The sequence below is a fragment of the Mobula hypostoma genome, chromosome 24 (genome assembly GCF_963921235.1).
Source record: "Mobula hypostoma chromosome 24, sMobHyp1.1, whole genome shotgun sequence".
NCBI classification, from domain to species: Eukaryota; Metazoa; Chordata; class Chondrichthyes; order Myliobatiformes; family Myliobatidae; genus Mobula; species Mobula hypostoma.
In genome coordinates, this window is record NC_086120.1 from 26,770,239 (window position 1) to 26,782,381 (window position 12,143).

The following is a 12,143-nucleotide window of genomic DNA, read 5'->3' on the forward strand; positions in this document are numbered from 1 at the left end:
GGGAAAAAGAGGTGTCTCCGTTTCACAGCGAGAGGGGAGACATAACAAACAACTTGCTGATTTATGGTGTTAAAAGTTTGGTGCGTCGCTTCTTCCGAGCTCTGTGCCCAAAGAACTCGGGTCTCTGGGCACACAGCCAGCAGCCAGCACACTGCTTACGATCTTCCATCTCCCATGACACACCAGTTTCCTGCGGACCTCGAGTCTGCCCGCCTCCAGAGCCACAAAATCCTGGAACCCTGAAGGCCCGCTAGTCTTCTAGGCTGCGTCCTTGGCATATCGAATAGCAGCCAGTCATGAGACCCCGAGAGTGGGTCCCATTCCTGCAAAGAACTGAAGTCAGCGTGTAACTCCAGGTCAGGGTCTTTAAAAGAACCCTGAAAGGGCAAAATAGAGATATTAAATATAGAAATAAAGTTGTTTCCAAAGATGCAAGCAAAGGAATCGCCATCATCCTCCTAAGCTCCTCCTCCAAGTAAGTGATAGGAAGTGATCTTTACTTGCCCGAGTACTCCAGTTGTCCACATACGGTACACATGATTGAGTTCATGGATGCATCTGGCTGCATTAATGCTATTCGTGGTCCCTCTAAAAGACTGTGCTCTGACTGTGGTGCAAATTTTGTAGGTGCTTGCCTTGAACTTGAGTTCCAGAAAGTGACCAAGGTGCAGAGATACAGTATATCAAAAGTGAAGGCTACACTTGGGACACTAATCCACCACTCATACGGGCGGCACAAGGGAGCGCGTGATCAGAGTGCGGAGGAAAACCTAGGACTCTCGGCTGACACACACAGGAAGTGTCAGCTTGAGTCATGAGGTACCCTGCACTGTCATGGCAGAAGTAACAGAAGTGATCAAATCAAGGCCAGCGGTGTCAGTCTCTGCAGATGCCAGACCCGTCTTTGATTCTTACTCCTGCAACGTTTGTCACGCAGAAACACATTGCACCACACCCAGCTGGAAACTTTACAGAAAGGGCCCTCTATTAAACAGCAACTAGTGTAGTATTTGATCAGCCTTGGTAATTTAAGAACTGCTCACATGATATTAATTTCCTTGCATGCTTTAAAACTTATTTTACGCATATTGTGTATAATTTTTGGATATTTACATGCAGGTTTAGCTTCATATATTCCTAATTTCTTATGAATATGTGATTTAATTGTCATAAGTTTGCTGCATTAAGTACTTATGGTATATTTTTGGTCCTCTCTCAGTTTTACTCTAATTCAATTGAATGTGTGAGTGCGGCTCAGTAAAGCACCCGGAACTTGGATGTTGTATCCTGGGTCGTGTTCAATTGAGTGCGGTTTGGTTTACTGCTGAACTGCGTGCTTCCTGCTTCACACACAAGGAGAGTACTTTTACACACTAATTTGAACTTGTGATTTCTCAGTCCAGCTGGTTATAGCCCTTGCACTTTATGCCACAACCAGGGGTTGTTTTTAAAAGGAAAAGAGGAGAGTTTTTTTTCATTTGGTATGTGGTTTGTATTTTCTCAGTGTCACCTTGTGGGTTTGCAGTGTTTCTTGTTTACCTTTTATGTCTAATTGTTTGATTAGCACTAGCTCTGTTTTTTCACTTTGTTTTGCAGTTGCCTCATTTGGGATCATGGGGATCGTTAAACTCTTTTAGTATTAATCACTTCTATTCAATTTGGGACACTTTAGTTAGCATGCGATTTTCAATATTTGGAATTCTTACATGCTCCAGGGTGTATTTCGGGGGTGGTGGGGGGCTTGCCAACTCCTCTTTACTCAGTCGCTGTGGATCCTTGTCTGGTGAAACGCAGACTGAGTTCATTTTATGTATAGCGAGTGATTTCAGTTCTTTGAGATACCGTCATGGAAACACTAACTAAGAACACCAGAGTGACTTCGAGTTTTGTTTTAAGCGTTTATTAACATGATATCATGGAGAGTCTGCAGCAGTCTCCACCACCGCCAGAACAGATTTTTAGGTTGTACAAAGCTCATATTTATACAGCAAGACTAACAACTTCGTATAACTTTGTTTGGCATCCCACGGTCAGTACGTGATCAATCGTTTAAAAGGCATGTCAATTATCTCTCAGTGTGAGTCTAACAGTTCTTCCTGCTTCCTGTTATCAGGGCTCATAATTTACCCCCCAGAGATATCCTCCCTCCCGGTTCCAGGGGCCTAGTATCTTGTTAATTGGAGTTCCTGGTACTGCGCTTATCATCCAAGATTACTCTGGACACGCATCAGCAGTCTTAAGCCCAGCTGTTTCAGAATGGTCAAGTATCCCATCATACACTAATTTTAACCATTTCTACCACAGATTCTTTACAGTTTGCCTGAGTTCTTGTTAGTTTTGCTGGCTAATTTGTATAATAAATCTTTAGTTTTTTTGGAGTTGCCAAGGTCCCTGTGATTCGTGCACTTGAGTTCTCTAGCAACCCCGACACCTTATTTCCTATCTGCGCTGCACCTTCTCAGTAAATGTTACACCATATTCTTCATGCAGTAACTGTTCTCCTTTTGAGCTTCTTCAACATACTAATGGATGGAATGGATCTGTCTGGATAGCACCACAAAAAAAGTTTTCTCGCTACATAAAAATAAACTAATTGCCTGTTACCAATTTCAAATGAGCTATAGTTTAAGAGATTTAAAGTTTTATGGTTGAATCTTGGAGAACATTTGGGAACTTAATTGATCATGTCCTTCAATGAACATGTTTAAGCATTGTAAAGATAACCTGAATATTCCACACTGAAAGTGGGTTCTGAAGAAAAAAATGCAGGAGCTGATTCAGTGAGTGGGTTGTTTCAGGCATGAAGAACGAGGAAATAAAAACAGGTAGTGATGGAGGCACTTGAAGTGTTAACTCTGTTCCTTTCTGCGCAGATGCTGCCTGGCCTGCTGAGCAGCACCCCCTCAAAAAAAAATTCCACTTTTTATTTCAGATTTACAACACTTGTGGACTTTAGCAGGGATTGATACTGGGCCAAGTGATGGGAAGGAAGGATGGGAACCATAAGACCATAAGACATAGAAGCAGAATTAGGCCATTCGGCCCATTGAGTCTGCTCAGCCATTTCATTATGGCAGATCCATTTCCCTCTCAACCCCAATCTCCTGCCTTCGCCCTATAACCTTTCATGCTCTGACTAATAAAGAGCCCATCAGCCTTTGCCTTAATACACCCAATGACCAGGCCTCCACAGCCACCTGTGGCAATGGATTCCACAGATTTACCACCCTCCGGCGAAAGAACTTCCTCTGCCTCTCCATCCTAAATGAGCATCCCTCTATCCTGGGGCTGTGCCCTCTGGATCTGGACTCCACAACATTAGGAAACATCTCTCCACATCCTGTCTATTCAGGGCTTTCAGGATAGGTTTCAATGAGATTTCCCCAACAACCCCACCCCCCTTCTTCTAAATTCCATGAGTAGAGGCCCAGAGCCACCATTCGTTCCTCATGTGATAACCTTTCATTCCAGGAACCGTTCTCATGAACCTCCTCTGGATCCTCTCCACTATCAGTGCACCCCTTCTTGAAAATGGGACCCAAAACCGCTCACAATACTCCATGTGAGGCCTCACCAATGCCTTATACAGCCTCAGCATTACATCCGTGCTTTTATATTCTAGTCCTCTCGAAACGAATGCTAACGTCACATTAGCATTCCTCATTACGGACTCAGTCTGTACACAACCTTTAGGGAATCCTGCATGAGGATTCCCAAGTCCCTTTTCACCTTAGACTTTTGAATTTTCTCCCTCTTTAGACAGTAGCCTATGCTTTTATTCCTTCTTTCAAAGTGCATGGGCGTTCACTTCCCGACATTGTATTCCATTTGCTACTTCTTTGTCCATTCCGCCGATCTGTCTAAGTCCTTTTATAGCCTCCCTTCTTCCTCAACTCTACCTGCCCCTTCACCTATCCTTGGATTGTCCGCAAACTTGGCCAAAAGCCTTCATCGATATCGTTGATGTACAACATAAAAAGTGCGCTCCCAATACAGACCCCTGTGGAACACTAGTAGTCACCAGCAGCCAATCAAAGAAGTCTCCCTTTATTCCCACTCTTTGCCTCCTGCCAGTCAGCCAATGCTCTATCCATGGTAGTATCTTTCTTATAATACCATTGGTTCTTGTTAAGCAGCCTCACGTGTGACCTTGTCAAAGGCCTTCTGAAAAATCAAGTACACACCATCTACCTTGTCTATCCTGCTTGTTATTTCCTCAAAGAATTCTAAGAGATTTGTCAGGCAAGATTTTCCTTTAAGAAAACCATGCTGACTTCGGCCTATTTTATTATGTGCTTCCAAGTACCCTGAAACCACATCCTTAACAATCGACTCGAACATCTTCCCAACCACGGAGGCCAGACTAACTGGCCTGGAGTTTCCTTCCTTCTGCCTCCCTCCCTTCTTGAAGAGTGGAATGATATTTGCAATTTTCCAGTCCCTTGGAATCATGCCAGAATCTAGTGATTCTTGAAAGATCATTACTAATTCCTCCATAATCTCTTCAGCTACCTCTTTCAGTACTCCAGGGTGTAGTCCATCTGGTCCAGGAGATTTATCCACCATCAGATCTTTCAGCTTCCTAAGTACCTTCTCCTAGTAACAGCAACTACACTCACTTCTTCTCCCTGACACTCTTGAACTTCTGGCATACTGCTTGAGGCATCCACAATGAAGAATGATGCAAAATAATTATCAGTTCATCTGCCATTTTGTTGATACCTATTACTACCTCTCCAGCATCATTTTCCAGCAGTCCAATATCTACTCTTGCCTCTCTTTTACTCTTTATATATGTTGAAAATAACTTTGGTAATCTCTTTGGCTAGCCTACCTTCACAGAGTTACAGAAAAGTACAGCACAGAAACAGGCCCTTTGGCCCATCTAGCCTGTACTGAACCATTTAAACTGCCCACTCTCATTGACCTGTACCAGGACCATAGTGCTCCATACACCTACCATCCAAACTTCTCTTAAATGTTGAAATTGAGCTTGTATAAACCACTTTGTGCTGGCAGTTCATTCCACACTCTCACAACCCTCTGAGTGAAGAAGTTTCCCCTCATGTTCCCCTTAAACATTTCACCTTTCACCCTTAACCCATAACATCTGGTTGTATTTCCACCCAACCTCAGTGGAAAAAGCCTGCTTGCATTTACCCTATCTATACCCCTCATAATTTTGTATACCTCTATCAAATCTCCTCTCAATCTTCTACATTCCAAGGAATAAAGTCCTAACTTATTCAATTTTTCCTTATAACTCAGGTCCTCCAGTCCTGGCAACATCCTTGTAAATTTTCTTTGTACTCTTTCAAACTTTTTTACATCTTTCCTGTAAGTAGGTGACCAAACCTGCACATAATACTCCAAATTAGGTCTCACCAATATCTTATACAACTTCATCATAACATCCCACCTTCTGTCCTCAGTACTTTGACTTATGGTCTATGTGCCAAAACCTTTCTTTACGACCCTATCTCCCTGTGACACCATTTTCAATGAATTGTTGTTCCATTCCACACCGTGTGGAGCATTGGTTGCCTACCTTGTCATTTCTTTAGCATTTGTCTGCTTTTTTTGTTAGCTCGATGCTCAAATCAGCATGGATGGAAAACATGCCACTACACTACCAGCAGGCTATTTTCAACAAATTATAAACCTGTATTCCCAGATCCCTTTGTTCTACCACACTCCTCAGTGCCCTACCATTCACTGTGCAAGACCTACTCTGGTTGGTCCTACTGAAGTGCAAAACCTCACACTTGTCTGCATTAAATTCCATTTGCCATTTTTCAGCCCATTTTTCCAGCTAGTCCAGATCCGTCTGCAAGCCATGATACCCTTTTTTGCTGTCCACTACACCCTCACTCTTGGTGTCATCTGCAAAATTGCTGGTCCAGTTAACCACATTATCATCCAAATCATTGATATAGATGACAAACAACATGGACCCAGCCCTGATCACTGTGGCATTCCATTAGTCATAAGCCTCCAGTTTGAGAGACAACCATCTACTACCACACTCTGGTTTCTCCCTCAAAGCCAGTGTCTTATCCAACTTACTCTCTCATCTTGAACACCGAGCAGCTGAACCGTCTTGGTCAGCCTCCCACTGGCACCTTGTGCCCTGCTAAGTCCATGTAGACAACATCTACTGCTTTGCTTTCATGCACTTTCCTGGTAACTTCCTTGAAAATCTCTGTAAGTTTGGTTAGACATGACCTACCTAGGATGAAGCCATGCTGACTATCCTTAATCAGTCCATGTCTATCCAAATACTTATATATCCAGTTCCTTAGAATTCCTTCCATTAACTTTCCCGCTACTGATGTTGGGCTCACCAGCCAATAATTTCCTGGCTATTTTTTAGAACCTTAATTAAACAGCGGAACACCATTGGCTTTCCTCCAATCCTCTGGTATCTCATCAGTCATGAAGAATGATTTAAATATCTCTGCTAGGGCCCCGGCAATTTCTGCACTTGCCTCCTGTAGGGTCCAAGGGAACACCTTATTCGGCCCTGGGGATTTATTCACACTAATCTGCCTTAGGACAGCGAACACCTCCTCCTCTGTAATCAGTATAGGGTACATACAGTTGATACCTCTTTGCCTCACTTCCATAGACTCTGTGTTCATCTCCCGAGAAAATACAGATGGAAAAAATTCTTTTAAGATATCCCCATCTGTTGGTTCCACACATGGATTACCATTCTGATCTTCCAGCAGACCAATTTTGTCCCTTGCAATCCTTTTACTCTTAACATGTCTGTAGAATCCCTTAGGATTCTCCTTCACCTTGTCTGCTAGGGCAACTTCATGCCTCCATTTAGTCCTCCCGATTTCTTTCTTAATTTCATATGCTCCATAAACACTTCATTTGTTCCTACTTGCCTATACCTGCCAAGCACCTCATTTTCTTTCTAACCAGGGCCTCAATATCTCTTGAAAACCAAGGTTCCCTAGATCTGATATCTTTACTTTTTATTCTGACAGGCACATACAAGCTTTGTACTCTCAAAATTTCGCTTTTGAAAGCCTCTCAATTTCCAAGTACACCTTTGCCAGAAAACAGCCTGTCCCAATCCACACTTGCCAGATAATTTCTGATACCATCAAGATTGGCCATTCTCCAATTTAGAACCTCAACCCATGGACCAGACCTATCTTTTTGCATATCTACCTTGAAACCAATGGCATTATGATCACAAGATACAGAGTGTTCCCCTACGCCAACTTCTGTCACCTGCCCTGTCTCATTCCCTAATAGGAGATCAGATTTCATACACTCTCTAATTGGGTCCTCTATGCAGTGATGAAGGAAACTTTCCTGAACATATTCGAAAAACTCCATCCAGTCTAGTCATTTTACCATATGGGAATCTCAGTCAATATGTGGAAAGTTAAGAAACTTAAGAACCTTATGTTTCTTGCAACAGTCTGCGATCTCTCCACAAATTCATTCATCTAAAGCCGTCAGGCTGTTGGATGGTCTGTAATATAGCCTCATTAATATGGTCATGTGCTTTCTTATTTCTCAGTTCCACCCATAACACCACACTGGATGAGTTCTCCAGTTTTTCCTGACTGAGCACATTTTCACGCTACCCTTCCTCCTTTAGTCCTTTCTGTTCTGTCATGTCTAAAATAACGAAACTCTGGAATAATGAGCTGCCAATTAAGACCATAAGACCATATATAGGAGCAGATGTAGTGCCTTTCGGCCCATTGAGTCTGCTCCACCATTCAATCATGGGCGGATCCAATTCTTCCAGTCATCCCCACTCCTCTGCCCTCTCCTCATACCCTTTGATGCCCTGGCTAATCAAGAACCTATCTATCTCTGTCTTAAATGCACCCAAAGACTTGGCCTCCACAGCCTTCCGTGGCAACAAATTCCATAGATTTACCACCCTCTGACTAAAGTAATTTCCGCATCTCTGTTCTAAATCCTGAAGTCATGCCCTCTTGTCCTAGACTCCCCTACCATGGGAAATAACGTTGCCATATCTAATCTGTTCCGGCCTTTTAACATTTGGAGTGTTTCTATGAGATTCTCCTCTCATTCTCCTGAACTCCAGGGAATACAGCCCAAGAGCTGCCAGATGTTCCTCATACAGTAACCCTTTCATTCCTGGAATCATTCTTGTGAACCTTCTCTGAACCCTCTCCAATGTCAGTATATCCTTTCTAAAATAAGGAGCCCAAAACTGCACACAATACTCCAAGTGTGGTCTCACGAGTGCCTTATGGAGCCTCAACATCACATCCCTGCTCTTATATTCTATACCTCTAGAAATGAATGCCAACATTGAATTTATCTTCTTCACCACCGACTCAACCTGGAGGTTAACCTTTAGGGTATTCTGCACAAGGACTTTCAAGTCCCTTTGCATCTCTGCATTTTGAATTCTCTCCCCATCTAAATAATAGTCTGCCTGTTTATTTCTTCCACCAAAGTGTATGACCATACACTTTCCAATATTGTATTTCTGAAGCCCTGCCTCCTACACCAGTCTCTCAGCCACACATTAATATGCCTGATTATGCTATTCTTGCGCTCATTAGCACGTAGCACAGGCTGTAGTCCTGAGATTACTACCCTAGAGGTCCTGCTTTTCAGCTTCCTACTCAACTCCCTGAATTCTCTCTTCAGGACCTCCTCCCTTTTTCTAGCACTGCCCTTGGTACCAACATGTACCAAGACTTCTGGCTGTTCATCCTCTCCCTTCAGAATACTCTGCACCCGATCTGAGACGTCTTATACCCTGGCACCTGGGAGGCAACACACCATGCAGGTATCTCTATCAGACTGACAGACCCTCTCCTGCAGCCAAGTTCTGTCAGCCTGATAGGAGGAGCTCTGCCCCTCCTGCAGCCCAGTTCAATAATGGCTAAAATATCATAATTCCAGGCTTTGAGCCATGCCCTGAGCTCGTCTGCCCTTCCTATGATAGTTCTTACATTGAAATGTATGCGGCTCGGGACACTAGTCGCATCATTCTCAACCTTCTGATTCCCGACTTTGTTTAAGGTCTTAACAACATCTGTCTCCACAACCTCTCCACTAACTGCTCTGGCACTCTGATTCCCATCCCCCTCAACTCTAGTTTCAACTCACCGTGCAGCACTAGGAAATTTCCCATTAGGATATTTGTCCCCTTCCAGTTCAGGTGTAAACTGTCTCTTCCCTGGAAGGGAGACCAATGATCCAAAAACCTTACGTCCTAAACCGACTCCTGAGCCACGTGTTAAACTGTACGCCAATGCTAAAGTAGCCGTGAAAGACCTCAGTGCCACTATTAGCAAGCTGCAGACATTGCATCCAGACGGAGCCTTTATTGTCGCTGGGCACTTTAATCATTGTAACCTTGTACTGTGCTTCCAAGGTTTTACCAAAATGTATTATGCACCACCAGGGGTAATAAAACCTTAGATCATGCCTACACAAATGTGGCTGACATTTACAAAGCCACTACCCTCCCCCACCTGGGACAGTCCGACCATCTTTCACTGTTTCTGCTTCCCAAGTACAGCCTGGTCATTAAACGTGTGAAACCCACAATGGAGACTATTAAGATCTGGCTGGAGGGTGCTGACTCTGCTCTTCAGCACCAATTCCAGCACACAGACTGGAGCACGTTTGCTGCCCATGGCACCACAGCCTCTCAGATTAACATTGACTTATATACCAACTCTGTCCTTGAGCACATCAACTAGTGTGTAGATAGAGTGACATCACAAAAACAAATAAAAGTTTTCCCCAATCAGAAACCATGGATGAACAGAGAAGTTCGCCTCCTGCTCAAAGCCAGAGATTCAGCCTTCAGGTCTGGAGACCGGGAGGCTTACAGCTCAGCCAGAGCCAACCTGAGGAGGGGAATCTCTCAGGCTAAATACATATATAAACAGAGGATCGTGGATCATTTCAACTCCTCGGACCCCCGGTGCATGTGGCATGACATACAGGTCATTACAGACTTCAAACCACCTAGTACTGTGCCCCCTTCCAGCTCTGCCTCCCTCTCTGATCAGCTCAATTACTTCTACGCTCGTTTTGACCGAGAGAACAGGGAGGTCACCCTCAAAGCGGATCTCCCACCTGGTGAACTGCCTCTCTCACTCTCCACCTCCGATGTTTATGCCACCCTGAGCAGGGTGAATATACGGAAGGCAGTTGGTCCGGATGGAATACCTGGCCATGTGCTTAGAGTCTGTGCAGGGCAGTTGGCCGGGGTCTTCACGGACATTTTTAATCTGTCCCTGGCCCAGGCAGTTGTCCCCACAAGCTTCAAGATCGCCACCATCGTGCCAGTGCTGAAGCATTCCACTGCCACGGGCCTGAATGACTTCCGTCCAGTTGCACTCACCCCCATCATTGCAAAGTGCTTTGAGAGACTGGTTCTTTCACATCTGAAATCCTGTCTGCCCACTACCCTGGACCCCCATCAATTTGCCTATCGCACCAACAGGTCAACAGAGGACGCCATCTCCTCGGCACTTCACTCTGCCCTGACCCACCTGGACAGCCCCAACTCTTACCTCAGAATGCTGTTCATTGACTTTAGTTCGCATTCAATACTGTGATCCCCTCCAAGCTGATGGCCAAACTTCGCCAGCTTGGTATCAGCTCATCCCTCTGCAGTTGGACCTTGGACTTTCTGACTAACAGACCCCAATCAGTTAAGTTAGACAACCTCCCCTCCTCCACTCTCACCCTGAACGCCGGCGTGCCTCATGGCTGTGTGCTGAGCCCTCTTCTGTACTCTCTTTTCACCTATGACTGCGTACCTGTACATGGTTCTAACTCCATAGTCAAGTTCGCAGATGACACCACGGTGGTTGGCCTGATCAGAGGGGATGACGAGATGGCCTACAGGGACGAGGTCCAGCACCTGGCCGTGTGGTGTGCTAACAACAACCTGGCCCTTAACACCCAGAAGACCAAGGAGATCATTGTGGACTTCAGGCATGCTAGGAGCCACACTCACGTACCCATCTACATCAACAGAGCTGTAGTGGAGTGTGTATCAAGCTTCAAATTCCTTGGTGTCCACATTTCCGAGGATTTCACTTGGTCCCTGAACTCCTCCATCCTGATCAAAAAGGCGCAACAGCACCTTTATCTCCTGTGGAGCCTCAAGAAAGCTCACCTCTGTCCCAGGATACCGACGGACTTTTACCGCTGTACCATTGAGAGCATACTCACCAACTGCATCTCAGTGTGGCATGGCAATTGTCCCGTATTGGACGGCAAAGCATTCCAGCGTGTGGTGAAAACTGCCCAGCGGATTATCAGCACCCAATTGCCCACCATTGAGAACATCTACCATAAACGCTGCCTGGGCAGGGCGAAGAGCATTATCAAGGATGCATCTCACCCTAACCATGGACTTTTTACTCTCCTCCCATCCGGTAGGTGCTACAGGAGCCTCCACTCCTGCACCAGCAGGCTCAGGAAGAGCTTCTTCCCTGAGGCTGTGACCCTGCTGAACCTCTCATCACAGCGCTAAGCAGTGTTGCACCCGTATTGTACTGTCTCAGTACTTTTATATTTGTGTGCTGTAGCACTTACCTTTTATTCACAGTTATTTTGTTAATAACTATTCTTTGCATTTCTTTTTTTTAGTATAAGTTTTATTGAGTTTTCAAAGTGATTACATAGAAAGATAATGTCTACCCTCCCCCCTCCCCTTAACCCTTCCCCCCGATATATACCCCTACCTGAAAAAAAAGAAAGAAAAAGAAAGAAGAACTGTCTGGATATTGGAAGGTTTCCACATGCTCCATGGGATTCAAAATATATTCTTTGCATTTCTGGTCAGATGCTAACTGCATTTCATTGGCTTTGTATCTGTACTCGGCACAATGACAATAAAGTTGAATCTAATCTAATCTAATCTAATAACCTTTGTACTTCTGGCGTCACTCACACATGGCATGGGTAATAATCCTGCGATCACAACCCTGGAGGTCCCGCCCTTTAAATTAGCACTTAACTCCCTGAAATCTCTTTTCAGATCCGCATCACTCTTCCTACCCATGTCATTGGTACTCACATGGAACACGACCTCTGGCTGTTCCCCCTCCCACTTCGGAATGCTGAGGACTTGATCCGAAATGTCCCAGACCCTGGCACCT

General features: G+C 44.7%; 2 protein-coding genes across 3 annotated transcripts in view; one reads left to right on the forward strand and one right to left on the reverse strand.

The window, feature by feature from the left end:
• The window catches only part of LOC134337312 (protein S100-A1-like), a 65,775-nt gene that overhangs the window by 52,049 nt on the left and 1,583 nt on the right, over nt 1-12,143 (reverse strand). Inside the window, exon 2 of one of the 2 annotated variants that reach the window (XM_063032215.1) lies at nt 12,062-12,141. Coding sequence is in view for 1 of the 2 variants with exons in the window: in XM_063032213.1 (XP_062888283.1) it covers nt 501-568 (68 nt within the window). In the remaining variant the exon portion in view is untranslated. Of the gene's footprint in view, nt 1-500; nt 618-12,061; nt 12,142-12,143 lie in introns of those variants that run through there. The other variant, XM_063032213.1, reaches the window with a different exon arrangement.
• LOC134337313 (protein S100-G-like) overlaps nt 1-12,143 on the forward strand; it is a 77,991-nt gene that overhangs the window by 26,996 nt on the left and 38,852 nt on the right. The window lies entirely within an intron of this gene.